General features: G+C 53.9%; 1 protein-coding gene across 1 annotated transcript; it reads left to right on the forward strand.

The window, feature by feature from the left end:
* The first annotated feature begins 1,848 nt into the window (after positions 1 to 1,848).
* On the forward strand, positions 1,849 to 27,168 carry MAP2K2 (mitogen-activated protein kinase kinase 2). The gene is made up of 11 exons (XM_081075643.1): positions 1,849 to 2,278; positions 5,501 to 5,711; positions 11,372 to 11,518; positions 15,963 to 16,040; positions 16,803 to 16,854; positions 16,940 to 17,064; positions 17,688 to 17,901; positions 19,771 to 19,835; positions 21,286 to 21,347; positions 22,546 to 22,591; positions 24,468 to 27,168. Exons 1-11 carry the CDS (start codon positions 2,187 to 2,189, stop codon positions 24,576 to 24,578), a joined length of 1,203 nt encoding a protein of 400 aa, XP_080931769.1. The 5' UTR covers positions 1,849 to 2,186; the 3' UTR covers positions 24,579 to 27,168.
* The last annotated feature ends 220 nt before the right edge of the window (positions 27,169 to 27,388 follow it).

Raw genomic sequence — 27,388 nt, forward strand, 5'->3', positions numbered from 1 at the left:
TTTCAAAAGCCCACTGTTAAACATTTACCAGCACACCACAGCTAGGCGGGGCAAGGGGCATTAACTGAATAAGGCACTGAGGAACCTCTGGGTGGTCACATGGCTGCACACAATTGTGAAAGCTCAAGAAATTGAGCTTTTAAACGCACTCAAGAACAGTGCGTTTATTACATGTAAGTTATAGTTCAATAAAAAAACGACTATATGTATAGATAGCCTAAAATAAAATAACATGACGGAGAGATCGCTTTGCAAAACAAAAGGAAGATGCAAATTCCCAGGAATGGGAAAGGTCATGGCATTATCTGAAGCCAGCTGAACATTCTCCTGAATTCTGGGTGAGTGTGAGCAGTGAGAGGCAGGATTCAAAAGGCCCAGATTGTAGAAGTTGAGGAATTGGCATGTCTGGGGCCAGTTTTAATCAGAGATGGGCGATAGTTACATCTTTGCATTTTTAAGCACTGTCACATTTTGTAACTATGTATATGTATATTGTGTATCTATTTTTTAAACATTGTATCTCTGGTGCCCAGCACAGTATCTAGCACATAAAGGGCATTTCAAATCAACTGTTAAAAGAATGACAGTGGCAGCTGGACAGGAGGTGGGCTGGACTGAGTCAGGGAGACAAAGGGACCTGGGCTGAACCCTGAAAAGAGCATTGACAGCCTTTCCCTCTGTTTCTTCCCACATGGTTCTCAAAGGTAAACCCCACCATGAAATGTACATGGCTGTTGGGAGATGTGACAAAACGAAAAGCAATGTGGTGAATGTTTCATTTTTCATTCCCATTTAAATGACAGTCCTTTATTTTGCACCACGTACTTCCATTCTTTTTTAAATTGTCGTTAAAATGAACTTACTCATAAAATGGTGCAGCCACTATGGAAAACAGTATGGTGGTTCCTCAAAAAATGAAACATAGAATTACCATAGGACCCAGCAGTTCCATTTCTGCAGCTACCTGAAGGAACTGAGAGCAAGGACTGGAACAGGTATGTGTACAGCCATGTGCACAGAAGCATTCCTCACAACAGCCAAAAGGTGCAAACACCCAAATGTCTACCAACGGATGAATGGATCGGCAGAAAGCGGTCCATCCATAAAATGCCTTAAAAGGAAGGAAATTCTGACACCTGCTACAACATGGATGAACTACCAAGACATTATGCTGAGTGAAATAAGCCGGACACAAAAGAACAAATACCGTATGATTCTAGTTATGGTCCGTAGGGGAGTCAAATTCATAGACACAAAAGCACATGATGGTGTCAGGGGCTGGGGGAGAAGAGTGGGAGGTCAATGCTTAATTGGCACAGAGTTTGGGAAGATGGAAAACTTCTGGAAATGGATGGTGGCGATGGTTGCACAACAAGGTGAATGTGCTCAGTGCCACCACACTGTACACTTAAAAATGGTAAATTTTGTTACATAGATTTACCAAAAAAAAAAGTGTTATAAAAACACCTTTCTTTCATGAACGAATGGGGATAATCGTGGGTGCCAGGGTCTGCGCGTGTGTCTGTGTCCATAACTGGCAAAAAGACTTCGTTGACTCTGGTCTGTCTCCCACTACTTTGGGGGATTTCAGCGTCTCATGTTGTCCCAGCCCGGGACCCCGCAAGGCTCTGGGGGTCGGACCTCGCCCCCCGCTCCCCCGGCTCAGGCTCCTCACCCCCACCGCCGCCGCCTCCTCCCCGGGCTTCCTCTCGCGCCCCGCCCCGCGGCCCAGGCACCACCGCACAGGCGCGGCCGCTGGGAGAGAATGCGCACGCGCGGGACCCGCCGCGGATCGCCCCGCCCCTTTTCTCCACGGAGGCGGTCTCGCGCTGGTGCCCGCGCGCCGAGGCGAGGGGCGGGGCGGGGCTGTGCGCGCTCCCAGAGCTGGCTCTCGCGAGAGGCCGGCCCGCGATCTCCCCGCTCCCCTCCCCGCCCTCTGCCTCCCGGGCTCCCGCTGCGGCGTCAGCCTCCGTCGGGCCTCGGTGGCTGCAGAGGCTCAGCGGCCTCAGCCCCGGCGCCCCTCGGCGCCCATCGGCCCCGGCCCGCAGCACCGCCCACCCTTGCTGCCCCGGCGCTGGCCTAGGCCGCGGCCGCAGCCCCGGGATCGCGTCGGCGCCGTCCGCTCCCGGCCCGCCCCCTATGGGCCCCGGCTAGAGACGCCGTTGCCGCCGGCCCGCGGAGCCCCGATGCTGGCCCGGAGGAAGCCGGTGTTGCCGGCGCTCACCATCAACCCCGCCATCGCCGAGGGTCCGTCCCCCACCACCGAGGGCGCCTCCGAGTGAGTGGGCCCCCCCGGGGCTGGGGTGAGGACGGGTGGGGGGTCCCTAAGTAGGGAGATCGGGAGGAGGGGTCCCTGAGAGGAGGGGATGGGGACCCCGTCCCCCGACCAGTGAAGTCGGTGGGGAGGGGGTCCTAGTAGTGAGGTCGGGGCTTGGGGAGGTCCCTGCCGGGAGAAGGGAGGTGTGGAGCCCTAAGTAGTGGAACTGGGGTAAGGGGGTCCCTGAGTAGTGAATCGGAGTGAAGTGAGGTCCCTGCAGGAAATAGATGGGGTGTGGGGCCACTGCGTAGTGAGATGGGAGTTAGGGGGAGTCCCTGAATAGTGAATCCAGGGTGAGGGTTGGAGGGAGGGTTCCTGGGGGGAGAGGACGGGTCGGGGGTCTCTAGTAGTGAAATCAAATGTGGGGGAGTCCCTGAGTAGTGAGGTGGAGGGAAGGGGTGCTTGCATTTCCAGGGGGGGGGGAGGTGGAGCCCCTGAAGCTGGGGAGAGCAGTGAGGAGGCAGGAGGCGGAGGAAGCCGGGAGTGCATGTGGGGGGGGAACAAGAGCCTTAGAAGAAAGAAGTGGGGGCGCCTGCTGGGACCCCTGACGGCAGATGAGCAGAGATTCTGCATGGAATGGATTAGCAAAGCCTCCAGGGGCTGGAGACATGCTGGCAGTTTGAGGATTTGAGATGATTGAGTGAGACAGGCGGACTCGTGGGAAAGGGGACAGGGAAAGGAGCGTCCAGGGTGGTGGCGTTATTCAGTGGTAGAATCTTACTGTGTGAAGGGAAACATGCTTGTGCGGTCACGCCGGGTTGACTCCTTGGCCCCAGAAGTCCCTATGGCCTCCCCACTCCTGTCCTGCGTGGTGCAGCAGAGCAGGACGGTCCCAGAGGCCTCTGTCCAGGGTCCCTTTCCTGTACTGGTGGTGTGACCCCATGAGAACCAGGTGTAATGGGTGAATTGTATATTTGGTGCCTCTCAGGGGACTTGGCCTTCTGCAACCCAGATGAAGGAGGAATCTTGATATTTATGTGTACTAGTTGACATCTTTCTCTGTCTCCCAAGTGCATAGCTCAATGTGGGGACACATGTGTTCCTTATACTCAAAAACCCACTCCTTTTCTTACAGGACAGCTCTTTCTTTATATTCTCTTTTCTTTCTTTTATGTGGTGTCTGATTTCCATCCCTTCAAAAATTCCCCCAGTACAGGAAGCCAGCCATTGAGATTCTAGGGTTTTTTTATAACCACAGTTGAGTTGCCATTACATTTAAAATGGATTAATCAGCTGACTCCAGAATGCATTTTAGATGTCGTAGGGCAGTGCTGGAGACCTTCCAGAGTCTGGCCTCAAAAGCTACCTCTCAACTACAGTGAAGGAACCGTGTCACCTCCATTCATTCCTTTGCCTTCCCTCTTCCATCCATCAGAGTCCTCATTCCTTGTTCATCCAGGTCTTGGAGCACCAGGCAATCAGTGAACGCCTACTAGGCTCCCATCCTGGTTCAAGGGGACACTGTGAAGAGCAGGGACCATGAGCGCAGGCTGTGCAATCAGGAAGGACACAGGTTTGATTCCAGTCAGTGCTACTTCCTTTCATTGTGACCCTTGGGCTAATTACTTAACCTCTGGACCTGTTCTCTCCTTTGTGGGCTGGGTCTACAAGTACCTGCCTCCCAGGAGGATTGTGAGAATTAAACAAGACGGTGTGATGGTGTTTGTAAAGCTCTGGTACTTGCTCAGGAAATGACACCCACCCGCTGCCTTCCAGTTACTTCTTTGCAGTACCATCTCAGGTGACATCGCCTAGTGGCAGGCCATCTCACTCCTGGCCTGTGTGCCCCTTTGCTTATACCTCTTTAAATTGTAGTAGTCAAGTCATGGTCACTTGAGGATTGGAAGGTTCCTGAGAAAACATCCAGGCTCCTCTTCATGCCCTGCTCTAGCAGGGGATTCTGATCCCCTTTATGAGGTCTCACCCAGGTGGACAGTGAACCTTGGCTTAACTGCCCTCAGTAACTGGTGACTGAGCACCGCCCCAAGTGGCTCATTCTCCTATAGAGACTTAGTTCTCAGAGCTGCCCTCACTGTCAGGTAGCACTTGAAACGTGTCTTGGCCAAATTCAGGGAAGCTGTAAGTACAAGATGCGTTCCAGATTTCAAAGGCTTAATCTGAAAAAGTAAAATAAATATTCACCAGTTTGTTTATATTGATTACACATTGAAAATTACATTTTTGATGGGTTAAACCAATACGTTAAAGTTAATTTCACTTGAGATATATATATGTGTATATATATATATATATATATATATATATATATATATATAAAATTTTTTTAACGTGGCTAGAAAATTTTAAATTGCACATGTTGCTTACATTCTGTCTTGGACAGCACTGGGTTAGCTCTTGTGTGCATCGAGCTAAAGTCTGCTGGCCTGTTACAGGGAGCTGCTTTTACTCCAGGATTTGATTCAAAGTCATGACATTAGTGAGAACAGCTGATTGTCACAATTTCCTTTGAAGATTCTTTGAATCGCCCAATAAAGTGCAATCTATGTAATGGCTTTTAAATAACTGGGTCCAGGAACGTGTGTGTATAAATGCCTAATGTTTATAGCGGTGCTCGGGATATAATACAAGCATGCTGGTTGAGTGGAATGCCCTGGAATTGTCTGCGCTATTTAAATTAGGCCCCCTCCTTCTCCCCTCCAGAGCCCATGTGTAATTCATGTACATTACAACTTCTGTCTTCTGCCCTTGGTTCTCGCTCTTTGCTCTGAGGCCACTCAAAACGAGTTTGCTCCTCCGTCCTTGTGAAGACAAGTGCCCTGGCCTGGGCCTTCATTTGCCTGATCCCCAGTCCTGGCCTCGGTTCCAGTTTCCTTCCAGTGTGGTCTGGAGCCCTTGTATCAGTAAGGAGGGCTCCTGGGTCCGAGACCAGGGCCATTGACCCAGAGAGGTCTCCTAACCTTGGTGAGTGGGGACAGAGGCAGTGGCCTCAGTTCTTAGGGAGCCGGCCTTCTCTTCTGGTCAGTTGTGCCTGCAGGAAGTCTTTTCTTTCCTGCGAGATCATAGGCCCCTCCACCCAAGAATCAGGTCTGATTCGTCTCTGCATCCTTCTGGCTGCAAACCCGGGGCCTGGTGTGTAGTAGCCACAGGGTACCCTTGGTTTAGGTTGAGTCATTTCAGCAGCTCTCACACTCTTCACAACCTTTGCCCTTGGGGTCTCTGCAGAGCAAACTTGGTGGACCTCCAGAAGAAGTTAGAGGAGCTAGAGCTTGACGAACAGCAGAAGAAGCGGCTGGAAGCCTTCCTTACCCAGAAAGCCAAGGTTGGGGAGCTCAAGGACGATGACTTTGAAAGGATCTCGGAGCTGGGAGCCGGGAACGGCGGGGTGGTCACCAAGGTCCAGCACAGACCTTCAGGCCTCATCATGGCGAGAAAGGTGAGTGGCAGGCAGTGCAGGGCATGAGTTCTGTCCCCGTGCTGTGGTGTGGGCAGGTCCCCTTGGAAACGGAAGAGAAGTTTGAAAGGTGCTGGCCTTTGCCTTCTGACGGGCTCCGGGACTCAAATGCCCTTCTGTCAGCCATGGGTTCTTGGTCCTGGGAAAGAGCCTGGCTTCTGGTTACAATGTGGCAAGGCTGGCTTGCCTCAGGCAGCTTCTCCCATTACTGAGTTCTGCCTTTGGGGTCGGCTTCAATTCAGATTCCCAGAAAGTGAGTGGAGCTTTGGGGAAGAAAGGAAGAGATTCAGGTGCCCTTAGAGACAGCAGCACCCTGACTTCACAACCAGGAGAAAGCACTACAGACCCAAGACAGGGCTTCTGCTGCGATGGTCACACTGAGGAAGGTCCCTTGGCAATGGGATAAGCAAACCACCTGTATTAGTCCAAGTTTTCCAGAGAAGCAGAACCACTAGGGTGCGTGTGGGGAGGGGCAGGGGGCGCGAGCAAGTAGATAGAGGTATTTAAGCAATTGGCCCATGCGCTCACGGGAAGTCTGAGGTTTGCAGGGCAGGCCAGCAGGCTGGGGACCCACGGAAGTTGATGTGGTAGCTGAAGTCCAAAGGCTGTCTGGAGGCAGAATTCCCTCTTTTGGGGGACCTCCATCTTTTAGCGCTTTCAACTCATGGAGGATCATCTGCTTTTCTGAATGGGATGATTTCCATATTAAATCACATCTAAAAAATACCTTCATGGTGACATCTAGACCGGTTTTTTATCAGACAGCTGGATACCACTACCTAGCCAAGTGGACACATTAAATCAACCATCACCTCCCCTTCCACGCAAACCCTGGCTCTGAGAAGTCCCAAGCCTCCTTCATTTGGGCTCCTGTGTCACAATGCAGCCTGCTGATAAACATGCGGGGTAACCCCTGGGAGATGTAGGGAGTGGGGAAGACAGCTATGTGACCATCTGGGGACAGTGGCTCCTAAACATGGGGCGAGGGGGCACTTCATGTGGACAAATTGTTTAGCTCATACTATCGTGTTTCCCCGAAAATAAGACCTAACCTGAAAATAAGCCCTAGCATAATTTTTCAGGATGACATCCCCTGAACGTCCTAATGCATCTTTTGGAATAAAAATTAATATAAGACCCAGTCTTATTTTCAGGGAAACACGGCATCATGCTCTTTCAGACATAGAAAGCGTCCTCTTTCTGGAAGCCCACCATCCTGTCATTCCCAAATTGTATTCTTGGAAACCCAACCACCCCATGCCCAGTGGATGGATGCAGGTCCTGCTTTTCCTGGGAACAATGGGCTTGGTTTCCCTTGGGATTTGTCTCTGTAGCTAGTTCTCCTGGCTCTAGAGCAGCGCCCTTTTTGCTGAAGCCTCTTTCTGGCCCCTTACCGCAGGCAGCCTTTTCAAAACCAGAGCGACCGCAGCCATATCTGGTCTGCCATTTCCCGAAGCACTGGGAATGAAAAGGTGGATGTGAGCTTCAGACAGCGACTGGGAAACTTGAGAACAGAGCTGGTCAGAGTTTGTGTCAGAGACTCGGGTTCTCTTGGGCCCACCGAGGCATCTTCCGGGCGGTCCCGACGTGCCTTACATAAACGTGAATCCCAGAGTTTGCCTACAGCTTTTTGAAAGCCTGAAGTAAGACGTAGGAGTTTAAAACAGGGGACAGATAAGTTCTGTAGTCGAGTTAGTGGTGCTGTGCTCATGTCAGTTTCCTGATACGGTCCTTCACTGATGGGCGATGTCACTGTCGGGGGGAAGCTTAGTGAAGGGCACGCCGGACTCGCTGCTGTTTTTGCAACTTCCCCATGCTTCTATAATTCTTTCAAAATAAAAGTGTTTTGTAAAATCGTTCCAGAAAATAGGGGTGTTGATCATAACCTCCTCCCAGCAGAGTGTGGGAACAGCGCAGGCGCCCACGGACATGTGGCGAACACACCGAATGAGAAGGCTGTCCCCTGGGGGTCACCTGTACCGGGACTGTAACTCCTGAGGGCCAGGAACCCTGGAGGGGTTGATGGGGGTCAAGAGCCTGTTTTAGTCCCTCTGGAATGCCAGTCGACCCTGGAGGCCTGTTGCTTTTATTTAGCTGAGGGCACAGATGGGACAATGAATGAGACAAAGTGGTTTTTAAGAAACAGTGGACTCGGTCCTTTCTCCATTACCCTGGGTGGAATTTAAAATTCCCCGGGAAGCTCGGTGTGAATTCCATGCATTCCCAGTGTGTAAGCTTATCCAAGGCAGCCTGCCCGCAGGTGTGAGAGTGAGGGCTGGGTGGGGCTCCTGCTCTGTGGGTCCCTGGGATTGGCCCTGAGCACCCTAACCGGTAGGACGTGCTGAGGGAGCAGCGAGACTGGTTCCATAGGCCCCAGAAAACTGGTTTTGAGTTGTACAGTCACGCTTGTTCGTAAATGTTTTCTTGACTCAGCATGGCTTGCCTCCTGCATCCTTCTGGAAGTCCTAGGAACAAAACTTCTGCATGACTCGGGCCAGGGCAGACCTGTGAAGAGTTTGACATGTTTGTTATACGCACAGCGCTTCCTTGACCGTCTACTCTGAGTGAGAATAGAGGTCGTGTCACCTGTCGAAGGCCACAAAATAACTAGCTGCCATCTTTCAGGTGATTGCCCTATGTCAAAGCCAGTTCTAAAACCTTGGTGTGTGTTGTCATTTGAATGGAATGACAGCTGCATTTTAACAGATGAGAAAACTGAGGCTAGGTTAGGTCTCGGCTGAGTTGGGTTTGACCCTTTGTGGTTGACCCTGACCCAGTGGAAGCTGTCAGGTCTTTGCCTCCAGAATCCATGCCCCTCTGTCCCTAGTTTGGACCCCTCCGCCCGTCCCTAGCTCAGACCCCTCATCCTGCAGTAGGAACTGCCTTAAGCTCCTCCCAGACAGTCTTGGTGTTTGCTTTGAACTTTCAGTACCTTCCTGGCTTAATCAGCGATCGGAGCTCGTACGACCCCAGAGGAGAGACATGAAATAGCATGGGTTCTGGCGTTCCGTGAGCCCGGCCCCAACCCTGACCTGCTCTCACACCAGCTATGTGCCCCTGGGAGCATGATTTAATGTCCTAGAACCTGCACTTGCTCATCAGTGCAGTAGGGGCACTTACCCCGTCCTCTTCCACCCAGGGTTGTCATCAGGGCATGTTGTGAGCACACACTCAGAGACGAGCCCCTGCCTTCCAGTTCCTGCTTTCTCTGCACTCCCTTGGTGCTGGCTACTGGTCAGTCCGGAAGACTCGCTTTACAAGCCCCACATATAACGGACCCGTTAAAACTGAGATCACGTAGCAGCAACTCCTACGTCCTCTCTACCACCTCTCTCCCAATAAGCCTCTCGCTTCCTGGGGCCTTGTTTCACATTCACCCGACTCCAGGCTCCCAGGGCCTCTGGGATTCCATCCAGTTCTGCCCAGTTTTGTCCAGCCCTCCCTCTTCTCTAAAGCCTGGTGGACTCTCGCTCCCCCGCTACTCATTCATCTATGGTCCCTTTCAAGTTCTTGGTTGAGAGCTGCCCCTGGTCAGACTCAGCTGTAGAGCCCTTGAAATGAGGTCAGTCCGAACCGAGGTGTGCTATATGTGCAAAAAAACATGTGCCGCATTTTAAGAGCTCCTTGTGAAAAAAATCTCATTAATATTTTTACATCGATCACATGTTGAACGATAATTTTTTGATATGTTACATTGAGTTAAACAGAATACCTGAAAAACTCATTTCACCTTCTTTTTACTTTATAACGTGGCAGTAAAGGATTCTAAATTTAACGTATGTGGCTCACGGTATATTTCTGTTGGACAGCCCTGGGCTCCATCACCCTGCACTGCCCACCCTCCGACCTCCTACCCTCCACACAAAGGTCAGCACTTCATTTTCAGACTCAGCATCTCACGCCTTCAAAGCACGTATACATGTACGTATTGGGCGTCTCCTCACAGATGCAGTCCCACCAAACGAGAGAGCATCCTGGGGTTCTGCTGTGTTCGCCGTCCTGGGTTGGCCACGGGGGCGTACAGTGTCCTGGGAGCATGGCCAGGGCTTGGCTCTGAAGGCTGGCATGGGTGGAGATGTGAGTACCTGAGGGGCCGTACTCAGAGGCACATGGCACTGTGCTGCCAGGACCTGCCCCAGTTCTCAAGGTCACAAGGGTCATCGGCATGGGCCTGTGAGCTCCTCACGCTTACTCTGTGTCCCCCTCCCCTAACTCCGTACACCCTTCATGCCTTGGTGCCCTCAAAAAGGCAGCTCTTTGTCCCTCTTCCTGGAATGCCCTCCCCGACCTGTCCGTAGCTCCTACCCATCCTCCAAGGCTGGTCTGTCAGCCCTGGGTCCCCTGTCCCTGATTCCTCCACTCGGGTTCCTCTACCATACCAGGGTGGTTTCACCTGCTCCTCTTGCCTCCCGACGGCACGTCTCCTTTGAATAGGGTCATCTTTCCTGCCTTTCTCCCCATCACTGGTCCCGGCTGTAACTGACTCTACAAAAATGTCTGTTGAGTTGATGGCAGTCATTTTTAGCTACCTGTGATCTGGCTCTGCCTCTCTGCCAAAGGGATAGAAATCACGCCTGTTTCTTGTCTCATCACAATGACCAGAGCATCTAGGATTCTGAGTAGCCAGGATGTGATCCATGACCTTCGCTCTTTGTCGCGGGGCTATGGCTCCTGGTTTGCTTAGGGTTTGTAGCTAGGCATTGCTCTTGGTGTTTTGTCAGCTGTCTTTTCTGCATGTCTCGAGATGATCTTTTGCTTTGAAATGTTGTAATAAATTTGGTGACAATCCCAGCTGCTGACCTGAACTCTAGTGGAGTGAAAGGGCAGCTGAGATCCTCGGGTGCTGACCAGAAGCTCTCTGTGCCTCGTTTGTAGCCCGGAGGTGAGAAGGGCTCCAGAGAAACCCACCCCTGACTGAGGAGGTGGGCAGAGGTGACGTAATCGACCCTTCTGCCTGGCCATTCCTTGGGCTGGGTCCTGGGAAAGGATGGCACTTCATAGGATTTGGTGTGAAGAAAGCTCTTACCTCCCCCTGTAACCAAGTGAAAAATGTTAGCTGTGCTCATGGGTTTTCGGGGTTTTTTTAACAGCTTTATTGAGATGTAATTCACATACGAGACAATTTAGCTCTTCAGCGGTTTTTAGTACATTCACAGAGTTGTACGTATATCACCACCGCCAATTTCAGAACATTTTCATCACCCCAAAAAGAAGCCCCATCCCCAGCCTCTGACAACCACGAATCCACTTTCTCGGTAGATGTGCCTCTTCTGGACATTTCCCGTAAATGGAATCACACCCTGTGTGTCCGGCTTCTCTCATGAGCACCGTGTGTTCAAGGTCCATCCACGCTGTGGCGAGTGTCAGCGCCTTCCTCCTTTTCGTGGCCGAGTAATACATCTCTGTATGAATGGGCACATTGTGTCTGCCCATTCAGCAGTTGTTGGATACTCGGATTGCTTCTCCGTATGAGTGTATCATGCTGCTGTGGATGTGTGTGTGCAGGTGTGTGCGTGGATGTGTATATTCAGGAGTGGATTGCTGCTGGTCTCCATCGCTGCTGTGAGCACCTCAAGGGCAGACGACTGAAGCCCCGCCCCTTCCTGGCCCTGCTCTTGAACTTGATCCCTGTCCCCTTTCAGCTGATTCACCTGGAGATCAAGCCAGCCATCCGGAACCAGATCATCCGCGAGCTGCAGGTGCTGCACGAATGTAACTCGCCGTACATCGTGGGCTTCTACGGGGCCTTCTACAGCGATGGGGAGATCAGCATCTGTATGGAGCACATGGTGAGTGGGTTGGGGCCGAGGGGCGCCGAGCCAGTGTCCCCAGAGCCATCCAGGCTTGCAGCCCGGGAGATGTGACAGGACAAAGGGTTCACATAGAACGAGAGGGTGGCTGGTGAAAAAGAGGTTCCCCCTGCCTATGCCCCTCAGGATCCCGTCCACTGGGGCCACATACACCTGTTTCCAAGGGGATCCTTCTGGTAATAATTGATGCCTGTGCAAGGATGTGTGTACAGATTCCTTTGTTTGTAAACACCAGACACCCTCCTCCCTCCCAGCTTTGCTTTCACTGGGTACAAGGTGGAAATAATTTCCTGGCAGCATATAGAGAGCTCCCTCCATCTTTTTCCCCACTGTCTAGCATCCCGGTGGCCACATATACCTGTGAGGTAAATCAGTAAATTCTCTCGTTGGTGGGCACTGAAGTTGCTTCCGATCCAGGCCCCGTTTTGAATGATGCTGCCTTGAATGTCCTTGCGTGGAAGCAAGCATCCCTGAGTGGTAAAGTCCTGCCAGTGAAATTGCAGGGCCCAGGGGTACACGGGATTGAAAATTTGGTGGATATTTCTAAAGAGAGTGCAGCGGTCTGCGGAGCTGTTTTAAAGGCAGACGCACATCTGCACCCAGCTCAGAGCTGTAGAATTAGAAGCTGTGGGGTGGAGCATGAACACCCGTCTTTTTTTTTCAACCACCACGGTGGAGTTGGCTGTGCCCCGCCTCCCTGGTTAAGAAACTCTGGTCTTGAGGCTCCGAAATGGGTGGGATCGGGAGAAACGAAAGCAGAAGTGGTCAGAGCTGAAGGCCCTGGGGGGAAATGCCGCCGACCCTCTGCCGAGCCCAGCTGGTCAGGTACCGGACTGCCTGCCGCCAGGCCGCGTGGGCTCAGGCCCGGCGGGGCCCTTGCAAAACCAGGATGCGACGTGACTTTAGGCACCATGGCTTTCGGTTATGGCTTGCAAACTCTCTGTGCTCCTGACCGTTTTGTAACAAAGGCAGGAAACAAATTTGAGCAAGCGCCCACAAGGAATGCATGGTGAGCCGGCTGTGTGGGGTAACAGCTCGGAGGGAGTGCCCCAGAAAAGGTGCTGCCTGCCCTCCTTGCCCCTACCCAGCTGAGCGATCCCGCCAGGCCGTGCACTGGAGGAGCCCCTTTCCTCACCTGGGAGAGGGAGATCATATCTGCCTTCCCGCCAGGCAGTCAGAGTGCACAGAAGAATCAAAGGGTCACGGGAGGACAGAAGGAACTTTGTGGTCTGAGGGGAGCCTCTGTACTGTAGGACCTGCCTGCTCCCTCTTCCCTCCTCCCTCCTCTCTCCTCTCCAGGGCTCGTAGCCACCCTCCCTGTTCTCCCTGAACATCATGGGAGGGTGAAGGCACCTCTTTCCCTTATAGAAAAGGGGGAGGGGCACAGTCTGCCTCCCCTTCACTCCCCTTTCTGTTCTTGATGAATGTAAAGCATTGGTTTCCAGCATGAGGTAGAAGTTTGGGAGGGGGACTCAGCGAGGAAGGCATGAGGAGAACAAAATGACATTAAAGCAACAAAAGGGCTTTGCTGTCACCACTCCTTACGGTCCCCCAGAATCGATCCTCATGGGCACCAGATTTTTTCTGTTTGTGGGACACTTCTCCTTTACTTGTTCATGTGTCATTACTGGGGGGCGCCCTACATGGCGGTGGAGATGACACCCTGGATTTGGGCCTCAGCCCCACCGCCTACCTCTCACTACGTGACTCTGAATGAGATTCTCACCCCTTCTTGCCTATCAAGCCAAAGAGGGGTAGTGGCTGCCCTCCAGGCCCTGGTGAGGATGAGATGTGTGGAGTAGGGCCCAGGACACGCAGGGCGTTGAGTGAATATTAGCCATCATCGTTTCTCGGGCTGTTCCCCGTATTTCTCTGTCACCTTCATTTCTATTTTCACCATCGTGACATCTCACCTAGTGGATGTCCCATGCTGCAGAACTGTTCCCTGATGGAGGGCAAGTTGTCATTTCTACATAGGGTCATGTGCAAATTGGCCCTTGTTTTCCCATCAGGGAGGTTCCAACTCTAGCTTTTGAGAAAACACCCCTAACTGACGACAAATCCCTTATTTCAGCATGGAAGGTTAAACTTTACCTGTCCAGTGCGTGTTGGCGTCCAGGGCTCCGGGTCAGTGGGGCCGGCGGTTTCCCAGTGGCCTAAACCTGGGATGAAGAAAACTCGGGCATGGACTGAGTGGACAGTGGGGATCTCAGGACAGCAGTGACTGGGGAGCCACTTACTGCTCAGAGGCACCTCTTGGTCTTTCTTGGGCTCTAGTCAAATAGGAAGAATGTGTTCCCTTGTTCTGTGATAATGAAAAATGAGGCACACCTGTCAGTCAGGGACAGAGACGCAACACCACCGGGCCGCTCTGCGGTGAGGAATGAAATCAGCCTGTGACCCGAATGAGAAAATCCCCGAGGAGGAAGATACACATGATAGGAGCCCACTTATATGTATTTTTAAAATTCTGTAGTTGCCTATGCATATGGATGTGTATGCAAATGCACAGAAGGATCTAGAAGAACATAAGTCACACTTCAGGGGCGGCAAGTGGCATTGCTGGGGGATCAGAGTGTTATATATCTGCATTGAAATTTTTGTAAGGCGTGTGTATTCGTGTACTACCTGCTTAATAAAAGTAGGATTTGAAGACTATTTAGAACACATACACACAACATGAAAGTGTATGGTCATGCATAACGAGAGATGTGGGGTCAAAAAGACCTCGTTGTGACATCTGCACCACATCCTGTGCCTGTGACTTAACAAATGACTTACCCGCTTCTTAGCTGTGGGCTAGGGGATCTCACCCTGAGGTACTTCTGTCCCTTGAAGACACTGGGCAATGTTTGGGGGGACATTATCACAAGTAGGGTGATGCTGGTGGGGCCCAGACATGCTGCTCAACACCCCACAGTGCCCAGAATGCCCCCACAGAGAATGTCGGCCCTAGTGTCCCCAGCGCCGAGGGGGAGACCCTGCCATGGAGAGGGCAGTAGTATCTGTCGTGGGGATGTTTTGAGTTAACTAGCAACTCTATGAAAAGTTCAGGGTGAAAGGACCTGTGTTAGGGAGCAGGGATTACAGTTTAAGAAAAAAAATTATTTTTAAATTCTTTTAAGGTTGATTGATAAAACAAAAAACCGCGAAGAATAGAGGAATTCCCATCTCACCCTACAGGCAGAGTGGGGCAGGCAAGGTGCCCTGGCCAGACCAGGCTCCCCGGATTGCCGGGTTCCTCCTTGGCCACACCCACCCTCTACGTGTGTGCCTGTCCCTCTCTAGCTGCAGTCACGCACAGGTTCCCTAAGCTTCAAAGTGCATTGGGTTTTCTAGAACTCTCCAGCACGGCCTTTCTCACCAAGCATGGCCAGAGAGGGGAGACCTGGGCATCTCGGAGGTTGACCCCTGCCCCCAGGTGAAGCAGAAAGTGTCCCTAGAAAGGGGCGCCTGTGGGACTCGTACAGTAGCACATTTGCCGGTTCTGGGGCCACCTGGCCGCCACTTCAGATTCTTACCCCATTTCACCCCTCAGCCTCGGTTCTGCTTTCCTCTCTGTAGTGCAGAGGAGACCCAGGCAGGCTCTGGCCCATGGTTGGAACTTGGCCGTGTCTACCTAACATCTGAGGGGGCCCATTGGTCATGTCAGCGGAGCCCCACCCCTGAAGAGGCACCCTCCCCAGAGCTGGCAACACCCTGGGTTTTGGTCTCCAGGTTTGTTGCCAGGTGACCTTGCACAAGACGCTGGATTTCTGTTGTTTCCTCATTGTCAGGTGGATTTGGGGCCACGCCCAGGGTGGGTGGGGGATCCACTGTGACCTGTGTCAGGTCCTTTGCAGGATGTTCCTGTGTACAGTGCTGGCGAGTACATGACACGACCTAAGGGAAGGGGCGGAGCTGTCACCAACCCCGGCTGTCCTCTGTCCCTCGGCAGTAGGAGTCTTTCTAATAAGGCTGAGGACGATTGGGCTCAGGCCGAGGGCAGTGGAGAGACCAGTCTGCTTGGCTGCCTGTCTCCTGCTCTGGGCGCTTCCCGGGAATCGCCTCTGCTCTCAGGCCCCAGAAGTGGACAGGTCTAGCCTGGGCACACTCGAGGTTGCTCTGGCTGCAAGCCTGGGGGCTGCGCCTCGTTGGCCATAAGCAGTGCCCACCTCTGTGGCTCTGTCCTGCCGGCTGCTGCCCTGGCAACTCAGGAGGGCTGAGTCATGAGGCGCGCACGGGCACCCTTCCCCTTCTGCACTGGACCCAGGCTTGCCTTTGGCTGTGGCTGGCCTCTGGTTCCTGTGGAGGAAATGGGGCACCAGGGAAATGCTGCATTGTTATACCTGCCACTCCGGCGTCCCTCAGGTCCATGTCTGCAGCAGCCCCATCTGGCTGCCTGCTCACAGCGCTTGCTTTCTCTTTCCTGTGCCACCCCCAGGATGGTGGCTCTCTGGACCAGGTGTTGAAAGAAGCCAAGAGAATTCCAGAAGAGATCCTGGGGAAGGTCAGCATCGCGGTGAGTGTGCAGGCACTGCTCCCCCCAGCCGTCGCAGCGCTGGGCGCGTGCACGTGCTCCTAGCCCCATTTATATTTACTCCTGCCCTCTGTGTCCAGTGGTCGCATCAGTGCAGCCCCTACAAGGAAGGAGAGTGCCGAGGCCAGTCTCCACCTGCTGGAGCACTGAGCCCTGGCGTCCCTTTGCCCATATAATAGGGGTCATGCTTTCTTGCCCCGTACAGGTGTCGGGGTTGCATGGAACCTGGTGGCATGGTCCCCGGCACACAGGGTCCCCCAGTGCCATATTGTGATGTTTCCTCTCTGACTTGGTGACATAGCCATTGTACCCATCCCTCCATCAGTTGAGGGGGGTGGGTTCCTTAGCACAGCCCAGCACCAAAACATTCAGGTGATGCCCATTGGATGATGCCACCTCCGAGGCAGGCTGGCCAGCCAGGCATTCACAGCCCTGCTAGCATAGCAAGGCCTCGGGCCTTGTCTCAGCTCCCATGGGCCTCAGCTCCTCCTCTGAGACGGAAGGGATGGCAGTGTCTGCTGCTGGGGGGTGGCGTGGGCAGGTGGGCGGTCGTGTGAGAATCAGTGAGTTAGGCATCTGTACCCACCAGTATAGGGTGTCACTGCCGTCACTTCTCCTCTCCTCTCGCTCACCCCCACCTGAAAGCTGGTTCCCGAGCTGGTCCCACACCCTGGCCACTCCATTCTGTCCCAAAGACCTGTCCAGTGGCCTATTGACCCCTCCTCTCTCCATGGCTCCCTGCAGGTTCTCCGGGGCCTGGCATATCTCCGGGAGAAGCACCAGATCATGCACCGAGGTAAGACGCGTGGGGGCACCCTCGCAGGCCACCAGGGCTGGCGAGCGGGCCTGAACGACACTTCACCCACCGGCTCTGCTCACAGATGTGAAACCGTCCAACATCCTCGTCAACTCCAGAGGGGAGATCAAGCTGTGTGACTTTGGGGTGAGCGGGCAGCTCATTGACTCCATGGCCAACTCTTTCGTGGGAACTCGATCCTACATGTCTGTAAGTCCCTCAAGAGGCGTTTTAACATCACGTGCCATAACCTACCTCCCGCCACCACCACCACCCCGTCAGCGCTTCCCCATTTTCCCGAAGCTTTTCCAAATGCCTTTTTTATTTGCTGGATTTCTCCTGTCCTTCGAAATTCTAATTTCCACCATGTTCTCGCTCAGGTTTGTCTCTGGCAATGCCTGCCGTTTCCTTCCCACTGGTAGTAAAAACCCAGTCATATTGAGAGTAGTCAGTTAATTTCTGAGCCAAGAAACTAGCCCTCAGGTATTTAGGGAAGATGTGGGTGATAAAAGATGTGGGAAGTTAGTCTTGGGATTGTGTGAAGAAGGAGGCATTCCATGGTCTTTCTTGGGCCACTCATCCTTTTACAAAACCACCAAGGATTTTGGTCTTTAAAGAGCTGCTGTCAGCACTGGCTGGAAGCTTCTCTCTCCTGAGGCAGGTGAAAGGAGACAGAATCGCTTTGGTCTATAGAGGGTGGCAGCGGTCAGGATGGGGCTGTGGGGGAGCAATGGAGAGGCATTCAAATGCCACCCCAATCCCATGAGCTCCCCTGGATTCCAGCATCCATCCGTCTCCCTCTGGACCTTTCTTTCCTCTGTCTCGCCCGACAGCCAGAGCGGTTGCAAGGCACTCACTACTCGGTGCAGTCGGACATCTGGAGCATGGGCCTGTCCCTGGTGGAACTGTCCATCGGAAGGTACCCTATCCCCCCACCAGATGCTAAGGAGCTGGAGGCCATATTTGGCCGGCCCATGGTCGATGGGGCGGAAGGAGAGCCTCACAGCATCTCACCGCGGCCGAGACCCCCTGGACGCCCCATAAGTGGTACGGCCTGCGTCTGGCACTTCCGGTTTGGATGGGCAGTGACCCAAGCGGGGAATGCCATGCCTGGGATAGCAGCTGCCTCCGTTCCGGCCCCTCTCGGCACCACCTGTCCCCCTGGTTGTGCTAACTGTGGTCAGCAGTCCTCAGATGGTCATGAGCCTTCTGGGGACGGGGCTGGAAGAAGCACCCCCGACCTGTCCCAGTCAGGACAGCTGCACCTGTTGTCACCAGCTGGTGGGATCTGGAAACCAACCGCTCGGCCAAGCCACTAGTTGGTTGGTTTCTCCAACATTTTATCCTGAAAATGTCCAAATGTACAGAAAAGTGGAAAGGCTTGCCCACGAATGCCCGTATGCCCACCTCTGAGATGCGGCGCGGAACATTGTGCTGCATTTGGGCCAGGCCTTCCAGGAAGCCCCCAAATTGAAAAGAACTTGACTCCGAATTTCCTTGGGTGGCTTGTTGGACACACAGGCAGCACAGCGTGGGAGGGGACAGGAGGCCAGAGTGCAGCTGGGCTCCCAGACAATCCCTAATGCTTAGAGTGGCCACCTGTGAGGTGGGGGGCTCCCCGATGCCAGAGAGGCTCAGGCTGACACTTCCACCACTTTTGGGGATGGTGAGGTAGGGAGGGTTGCCGCTGAAGTGGCCTAACCTGGAAGCAGCACTTAGGACTCTGTGATTCCTTTTTATTTAAAGTCAAGTGACAGGAAGAGAGTCGAGTTAAATCAGAGTCCAAGGGAACATGCAGTGGACTGTGGTTGGTTGGTTTCGTGACAGTTTTATTGAGATAGAATTTGAGTACCATACGATTTACTCATTTGAGGCATATAATAGTGTGGATTTTGGTATTCTCACAATGTTATGCAACCATCACCTCTACCTAATTCCATCACCCCAAAAGGAAACCCCAGCCCCTGATACCCACGAACTCACTTCCTGACTCTGTGGATGTGCCTGTTTGGACATTTCCCATACATGGAATCACACACTGTGGCCTTGTGTATTTGGCTTCTCATGAGCACCGTGTGTTCAAGGCTCTTCTGTGTTGTAGCAAGTGTCAGTGCTTCCTTCACTCCTTTTTGTGGCTGAGTAATATTCCAGTGTGTGGGTTGCCCACGTTTTTGTGTATCTGCTCACTTTGGATGGACACTTGGGCTGTCAGATGGTGATTTTCATGGTGTTTTCAAGCCTAGACCCTCCCGTTTCCTGGGACCACACCCAGACTGCTGGGGTGTCTTGGTTTCCTCTAAGGGGAGAATCCTGCCCCCATCTGTATCCTCAGGCCTGGCCATGTCCTCCCAGTCTGACTTCCAGATGGCCTCCACATGTGCTGCTGTGACCCCCCTCCCGGCCGGGAGGAGCAGTGGGTCATGCCAGGCCACTTCAGCCCTCTAGCACCTCCCCCAGCCCCAGCCCGAGCGCCCATTTCAGGACAGGACAAAAGGGGAAAGTCCAACTGCCAAACCCAGACCTGGCCAGCTGGGTCTAGGACAGGTCAGCCGGCCACCTGTCCTGAGCTGCATTTGGGTCCTGCTGCTGCCTCTACGTGTGGCTCCATGCAGTGTCACGCTACTGTCCTTAATTGTGGTCTGCAAGCCACACCCTCTCCCACCACACTCCGCCTCTACCCCACAAAGCAGGGGGTTGTGACTTCTCAAAAAATGCTTCTGTTCATTTGGGTGTTTAATTTTTTTAATTCACCGGAGACTCGGGAGTAAAGTTATGTCCCTAGGAAGGGAATTCAGTAGCCAGACCATTCGGCCAGTGTGGGAAGTTCCGGGCTGTATGCAGTACCCTGAGACCTTGATGCCCAACAGAGACGCGGCAGCTGCTCCCGTCTCACCGTTTTTCTCTCTCCCCGTGCAGGTCACGGGATGGACAGCCGGCCAGCTATGGCTATCTTCGAGCTGCTGGACTACATTGTAAATGAGGTACATACCTGGAGGCCCTTAGGCACGTCTTCATGCCAGCAGAATTAAGCTATTGCTACGGGAATACATTACCAAAAAGAAGGGAATTCAACACATAGACTGGATTTTGTTGCGGGGCGAGAGGAAGAGACAGAGGTTATCAAGTATAAAATCACTGTGGCCTTACTTCCTGCCATGCTGCAGAAGCCCACCCCTCCCCAAGGGACATTGTTTTTATATTTATAAAGATGAACCCAGAATTCCCACCGCAGTTCCCTCCCTCCAAGGCCAGTAACCAGGTACTTGGGCCAAGGAGCCAGGCCAGTCTCAGAGCTCTGTCACCCAGCATCTCTCTCTCTCTCTCTCTCTCTCTCTCTCTCTCTCTCTCTCTCTCTCTCTCTCTTTCCATCATTGAGTTAATGTGCTCAAAGTCATAATGAGTCTCACTTCCTCAGGGAAAGTCCAGATGTCCTCTTCTCTCTGGAAGGAGACACAGAGTGCCTGGAAGGGTAGCATGAATATTCCCAGTTATTGACAAGTAAACTGAGGTCTAAGGATGGGAGCCGCCTCCGTAGAGGCCTGTACCTGGGGAGGGGTGAAGCAGGACCTGACCCCAAAGCCTCCATCTTGGCACAATTTCGTCACATACACACACACACACACACACACACACACACACACACACACACACACACACGAGGCCTCTGGCGGCTGACATGTTTTAGATGACCCTTTGGAGGCAGGTCAGAGAAACAGGGCGGCAGGGCTGCCTGCAGTGTGGGGCTTGGCCCAGGGCTGAGCGTCAGGGTGAGCGGTCGGTGGCGATAGAACAGTGCGGGGTGGCTCCGGTGTACACAGCTCTCCCTGCACCGGGCAGTGCCGCCCAGGCCCAGCCAGCACGTCCTCCCAGTGAGGACACCGCCTCCCACTCTGAGCGGAAAGGCTGGGTCCCAGAGCTGAGGAGGTGGAGAGAGCCGAGGAGGAGGCCCTGCCTACCGCCTTGCTGACAGGGCCCCCCCCTGCACGTGGCAGTCCTCACCCTGGGACACTGTGCCAGCCCAGGCTCCTTTCAATCCCAAAACCCTGGAACTAGCTGCCTCCTGTGGTCCAGACCCACAGCTCATTCAAGACACCCACACAGGTGGGTGGCCCAGACAGGATGACCCACGGTCAAGAGTGACCACCGTTGTCCATACAATTAGGGTGAGCCCTGTTCTCCTTCCTTGTAGAACCAGTATGATCCCCAAACCATAGCTTTTGAAAGAAAACCCTGGAAGAGCCCAACCGGGCTGGCAGGGTGGGTGGCAGTGCCTGCAGGGACAGGGGATGGCTGCCGGCCTCTAGCAGGGCGAAGGGGCGAGGCCAGGAAAGGTGCAGCCTCATGTGTGCAGAGCTGGGAAGCGCCTTCCCCTCTGTGATTCCAGAACCATCTGTGAGCCTCTGACTCCCACCCATCTGTTCTCTCCCACAGCCTCCTCCCAAGCTGCCTAGTGGTGTTTTCACCCAGGACTTCCAGGAGTTTGTGAATAAATGGTAAGGTGCCACAGCCTCCAGCTCGGTGTTGGGTGGGCGGGGCCGTGTGCCAGGCCCTCAGAAGCCCTGCCTGCCTCCTGGGGTGGGCCGCCATCGCTCCCAGCCATCAGCCTAGATGCGTTCTTCCTTCTTGGCCCCTACCCAGGCCCCTCTGCCGAGCCTGCGGGTCTGGAATACTGGGCAGCTGCAGTATCCAGTGGGCCACCTGTGCTCACCTTAGGACCCAGAGTCCCTTTCCAAGGCTTCTGAGTCACAGCGTCTGGCTGTCATCCCCAGCTTATCCCCAAAACACAGAGCAAACAGGTTTTCAGGCACATTGGAAATAATGCTGTTCCCACCTTGCCTTCTGCCAGCGGGTCCCCCAGTATCCTAATCCCTTGAGCCCTGCAACCCCCCAGTTTCCAAACAAGCGTTCCCAGCAGGATTCTGGGAGGTGGTCAGCTGTTCTGGACACTCCTGCCCTCTGGAGATGGACTGGGGCAAGTGGGCTGGGGACCAGTGGGGAGGGGCCAGGGCCACCCTACTTACCTTTAGAGTCATCGTACATGTCAGGATGAGCAGACACGGCCAACCCCCTGCCACCTCGTGACTGTGTGACTCAGCAGCATTCCTGCTCCCGGTGGCGAAGGTGCCACTGGCCCTTTGCACAATCTCTGGACGGCGCTGTGGGGTAGAAATCCACGTGTCCATGATCCATGTAAATGTTTTTATATCCACTCAAGGTTTTCTCTGTGTTTGAAGAACTATCATTCAACCGCAAGCTGCTTTGAGTAGCTGCCTTTAGGCAGTTCTGCTTTTGGGAAGGAAAAAGTTCTGTTTTGACACTCAAACTCCCAAACTTGGGATTTTTATTAGAAACGGAGCTACGGTTGCTGGTGGGCCTCTGATTGAGCAGCAGCTGGGGGGTTCCCACCTTCTCTCCTTTTCCCTATTGTCCTGGGCTCAGACCCTCACCATTCCCTCCCCGGGGTGGCCTGCCCTGACACCACAGGGTAGCACTGGGGCCCTCACCCACTGGGACCAGCCAGCAGAGTGACAGCAGAGCAGGTTCTCTTCCTGGCCAGGTTCCTGGGCATGGGGACGGGTTAGCACAGGCTTCCCGGCCACAGCTCAAGACACAAGTCCCCACGGCCACCGACTAACTGGCCTGTGTTGTCTCCCTACCCTGTGTCCTTGGCCCGCCCCACGGAACCCCCAGCCTAATCAAGAACCCAGCCGAGCGAGCGGATCTGAAGATGCTCATGGTGAGTGACGCTGGGGATTCTGGGGGCACCGGGGTACAGACTGCCACGCAGGGCCCCTTCCTCCTCTGCAGGGAGAGGGAGACTCCATCAGGCCCTTCTTGCCCCAAGCTGGCTCTTGTCAAGGGGGTGTGTTGAGCTGGAGAACTCCTTTGGGTCCCCGGTCCCTGAGCAGAAATGACCCAGAACAGCCTCTCAGCTCCTAGGAGACCAGAAGGGCCTTGGTGCGGGTGTTCCTGGAGAATGACGGGCCCTGCGGCTTCTGAGCTATGCCTGCCTCGGGCTTGTCAAACCCCCCCGCAGGTCGGGGAGGCTACAGGGTTGGTGTCTTACTGTCAGACACCATTCAATGTCCTTGGAAACCAAGGTGGCCGCCAAAACTCGCCCTCCCCTCAGGACCTTTGCACAGGACAGTCCTTCTGCCTAGGGGACACATCCTGTTCTTCTCAAGGCTGGCTACTCCCCATCTGTGAGTCTCAGCGCCAGCACTCCCTCTGACAAAGTCCCCGGCACCTTGTCTAATGCCACCCCACTAGCAGTTGTGGCCACAGGCTGTGTCTCAGTTGTAGTCACTGTTTGCTGTGGTCACACTAGAAAACCTAGCCTGGAGCGCCCTATGGGAAGGGGGTCTGCGTCTGCTTGATTCTTTCTAGAAATTTCTTCTGGTGTCTAACATAGGTTTTCCAGTACCATGTGCTAAAGAAATGCGTGACATAAAAAATACGTGTTCAGGGGGTGGCCAGTTAGCTCAGTTGGTTAGAGCGTCGTGCTAATAACATCAAGGTTGCTGCTTCGATCCCCAAATGGGCCATTGTGAGCTGCACCCTCCTTAAAAAAGAAAAAGAAAAAAATACATGTCCATTGTAAAATATACAAATACATGAAATAGAGAAACACATTTACGTTGAAACCGCCTGTGGTGTGCTCCCCGCCCCTGGCTCTCCCATTCATACTGTGCAAGAAACTCCCAGGTCTCTCTCTGCCCGAGTAAAACTGTCTGCCGTTTTGGGGTTAACGCTGCAGCCTCCCCTCTTGTCGCCCTGGGCCACAGGAGTCCTGTTCTCTTCTTTGGTTTGTCACCCAAGCCTTCACCTTCAGCAAGATGAGGGTGGTCTCGCCTGCCCCCAGCTCGCGCAAGAGGCGGCAGTCAGGCCCTTGCTGTCATGTGGGGAGACTAGACCCCTCCGTGGACTCCAGGCCCCACCCTCCTGCCCTGGTCAGGAAGGCGTCCGCTCACCCCACCTAGGCCAGAATCAGGAAGCTCTAGCACTCTGCTGTCCCCATGGGAGCCGCCAGCCATGGGTGTCTCTCTAAATTACTTGAAACGAAAAGGAATGCACAGATCTGCTCCTCAGCCTCAAGCCTTATTTCAAGGGCCCAGGAGGCTCCTTTAGCCGGCGGACGTCCTACCGCACAGGACTCGTAGGGGACTTGCTGTCCTCACAGGGTGTTGTCTTCCAGATCAGGTATTCTTAACCCAAGGCCACTCTGCCTGCAGGGGACACTGGGGACACCTGTGGTGGTCACAACTGGGGGTGCTCCTGGCGAAGAGTGGGTGGGGACCAAGGGTGCCCAGGATGGCTCCCCGCAGGGAATGACCTGGCCCCAGCGCCCCCAGTGCTGAAGGGGAGCTCACAGCAGCCTCACCCTCCCCTGAGACCCTGTCCCAGGCGTGCAAGGCCCCAGGCGTGGCACCTCCCTGCTCTGGGTTTGGTTTTTCTCCTCTTCCCGAGTGTGTCTTCCTGTGGCTAGGGGCCTGTTCTCTTTCAGTGTTTTGGGTTTTCGTTCCGGATGGCCTGCTGGACCCGAGTGGAAGGCTGCTGCCTTCCTCTTCCCCGCAGACACCTGACTGTTCACGGCACCTCTTATTCCCTTGCAGAACCACGCCTTCATCAAACGGTCCGAGGTGGAAGAAGTGGATTTTGCCGGTTGGTTGTGTAAAACGCTGCGTCTGAACCAGCCCAGCACACCCACACGCACCGCTGTGTGACGGGTGGGCTGGTGACTTGTCTGCGTGCTGTCCACCCGCCCTTCCCACCCGGGACAGACCAGCTCCTCCCCCCTCGCCTGCCGCGCCGCTGCCGTGGAGAAGACATCCACACGGCGGAACATTCACTTCCTCTCCCACCTGTTGCAGCCGGCGGGTCCTCTAGTCTCTGGGGAAGGGTGACGCTGCTCATGTTGTCGTCTGAGAATCTGCTTACTTAGGTTTTAAAAAAAACCAAAACAAAACAGGGAAAGAAAAAGCAAACCGAGCCCATTGTACTTCTTGTTCCATTTGTTCTTTGGGTGTCAGCCTCCGGTCCAACCCCAGGAGGTCAGTGTCCCTTGAGGGCAGCCCCAGCCCCTGGCGGACTGGGCCACAGAGAAATTGGGGTGGGAGTGGCATCGGGAACTGGCTGCGCTGTTTTCAAGGGATGAAGCCTCTGAGGGAACCCACAGAGCATAGACGTTGGCGTCTTTCTCCAAAAGAGATGTTTCTGTGCGTCATCCCCTCGCCTGACACCTGCCCCCTTGGAGGTACCCCTCAAGCTGTCCCAAAAAGCAGTCAACCTGTTGTTTGTCATGGGGTCCACTTCTTCCTGGCCACTGCTGCCTCTCGTCATGCAGCCTGGGACAGTTGACCCTGCCTGTCCTCAGCAGAGCGTGACCTGTCCCTTGGAGGGTCTAGTTCTCGCCTGTGCCTCAGGAGCAGACACTTCTGACTCTTCGTGGCAGCTGTGCTGACACTCGACTCAGCAGAAAGGAAGTGTTGGGTTTCCAAACCATCGGTGTGGTTGAAACCCCCAGCAGATCCCTTCGATAAGGCCTGTACTCCCCTGGCGCCTGCAGATGTGGGCGGGTGGCACCCTCTGTCACCTCTGCTAGCCCAGCGAATCAGAAGTGACTGCCCCGGCACGTCACTCTTTGGGGCCCTCAAACCGTTCAGCCACAGCTGGTTGGAAATGAAACATTGGCGGGGAGCTTGTCCTAGTTCCTGTGTCTGTCGGGGTGTCCAGCCAGGCCCTCTGAGACCCAAGGCCAGCCTGTCTGCCTTCAAGGTTCAGAGAAGGCTGCCTCTGTGCCGTCAGACAGTAGGAAGTGGGGGAGGCCAGGACTGCTTCTAAGGTTCCCCTCCTCCGAGCTTTGAAGATGAAGCTGTCAGCTGCCCCCCTCAATACTTCCTGATGGTTTGAACAAGCTGATACTTATCTATGGCAAATTGCAGAGGAATGGTTCTCTGAAAGAGATGCAGCCTGGTGCAAGCCAAGCTGGCCCTGGGTTTCCAGAGAAGGTACAGCGGAAGGTGGTGGCTTGTGGCCCTGTGGGAACTGCTGAATTCTTAGGGAGACCCTTCTAGTCTCCCGTGGTTTTTTTGTTTTGTTTTGTTTTTTGTCCTGTGGACACCAAAGAGAAGACAAGTTGGTGGCTCCTTCAACCGGCTTGCCAGGTTTCAGCCACTCCATAGTTTCCCCTGGTTTAGAAAAGAATAAGAGATAACCAGAAATTATGAAGGTGTTGCTATGTGGGTGTCCCAGCTTCTCAGAGGGGACGGTGATTCAGCATCTTGGCCCGAGGATACCTGGCGCGAGCAGTCACGTCAGGGCCCCAAACCCCAGCCAACTGTTCATGTGGAACCAGCCGGCATCTGCAGGGAGTAAAAGGGCACATGGATGGGGCTGCTGGGGGTGAATTTAGGCTTGGTGAGGGGGTGATGGAGGATTGGGAAGCTGGGCGCCTCCACCGGCTTTGCGAGGTCTAGGTACCTCCCCTAAGGCCGTCAGCACAGGCCCCTCTTCATGCTCTGCTCTGTTGCTTTTGCCAGGGTCCCTCAAATCTGGGAAGGTCTAGAGAGAAACTGGCTCTTTCTCTTCCCACTCTGCGTCAGAACCAGGCTCCTAGTAAACGGGAAGCACGCCAGAGCCTTGGAGATGGGTGGTGAAAGGTTTGCACTGCTGACAGCCTTGTTTCCTGGTGGCTCCCTTCCCTGCTCCCCATTCCTTGAGAACCCTCTGATCCGACACCCCAGTCACTGCAGGTCCCTAGCTGCTCCCAATGGCCTGGCCTAAGGTAGCCACAGACCTGGGGACCCACTTCCCATCCCAGTGATGTGGTTATAGGTTCTCTGTTGCAAGGGAGCAGGCTCTTCTGTGTGAAACACATAACAAACAGCCCTTGGTTTGGGGGTCCCCAGACATGTGGAGGTCCAGGCAGAAAGTGATGTCAGGCCTCTCCCCTGGTTCTGAGAGAACGAGGATTTCGTACTCCTGTCGAGGTTTCTCGTGGCTGTTCAAGTACCCCAGAGGGCCAAGTACTTGAGATGACACAGCCACTGTGGGGGGGGGAGAGGGGCGTGAACATGGCAATGCCTGTGACCCCTAACACCCCTCTGACCTCTCTGTCCAAAATATCAATCAGGAAACAAATTGGAGAGCTTTAGAATCTTGCACGATGGGTATTCTTTATTTTTGTGTTTTCTTTGCTCTTTTTTTTCTTTTTCTTTTTGGTGCTTGGTTTGCAAGAAGAAAATATTGAGCGTCTTGTCAGTGCAGGTTTTTTCAGCTCAATGGTTTCATCATAATAAACAGCACTTTACATGACCACGTGTGCTGTCCCCTGTGTCCCCGCCTGTTTCCTTTCCATGGCATTTGTGCCTTGGAGCCCTGAGCAGCTCAGCCAACAGCCCCGCGGGTAACCCACAGAAAAAGTGATCACCCAACTCCATCAGATGTGATAGGGCCAGATCTGTCCAAATAATTTATTAAGCCCACCCCCTTCATCCGTGGCGTTCTCCTCAGACTAGGTCGCATTCCCTTCTGT

The sequence above is a fragment of the Rhinolophus hipposideros genome (genome assembly GCF_964194185.1).
Source record: "Rhinolophus hipposideros genome assembly, chromosome: 16".
NCBI lineage: Eukaryota > Metazoa > Chordata > Mammalia > Chiroptera > Rhinolophidae > Rhinolophus > Rhinolophus hipposideros.

What these genes read in the sequence shown, in the direction of transcription:
- MAP2K2 (XM_081075643.1), top strand. Translation starts at nt 2,187, where the DNA reads ATGCTGGCCCGGAGGAAGCCGGTGTTGCCGGCGCTCACCATCAACCCC. An exon ending in ACCACCGAGGGCGCCTCCGA is followed by an intron (nt 2,279 to 5,500) that starts GTGAGTGGGCCC and finishes GGGTCTCTGCAG; the next exon opens with AGCAAACTTGGTGGACCTCC. An exon ending in GCCTCATCATGGCGAGAAAG is followed by an intron (nt 5,712 to 11,371) that starts GTGAGTGGCAGG and finishes GTCCCCTTTCAG; the next exon opens with CTGATTCACCTGGAGATCAA.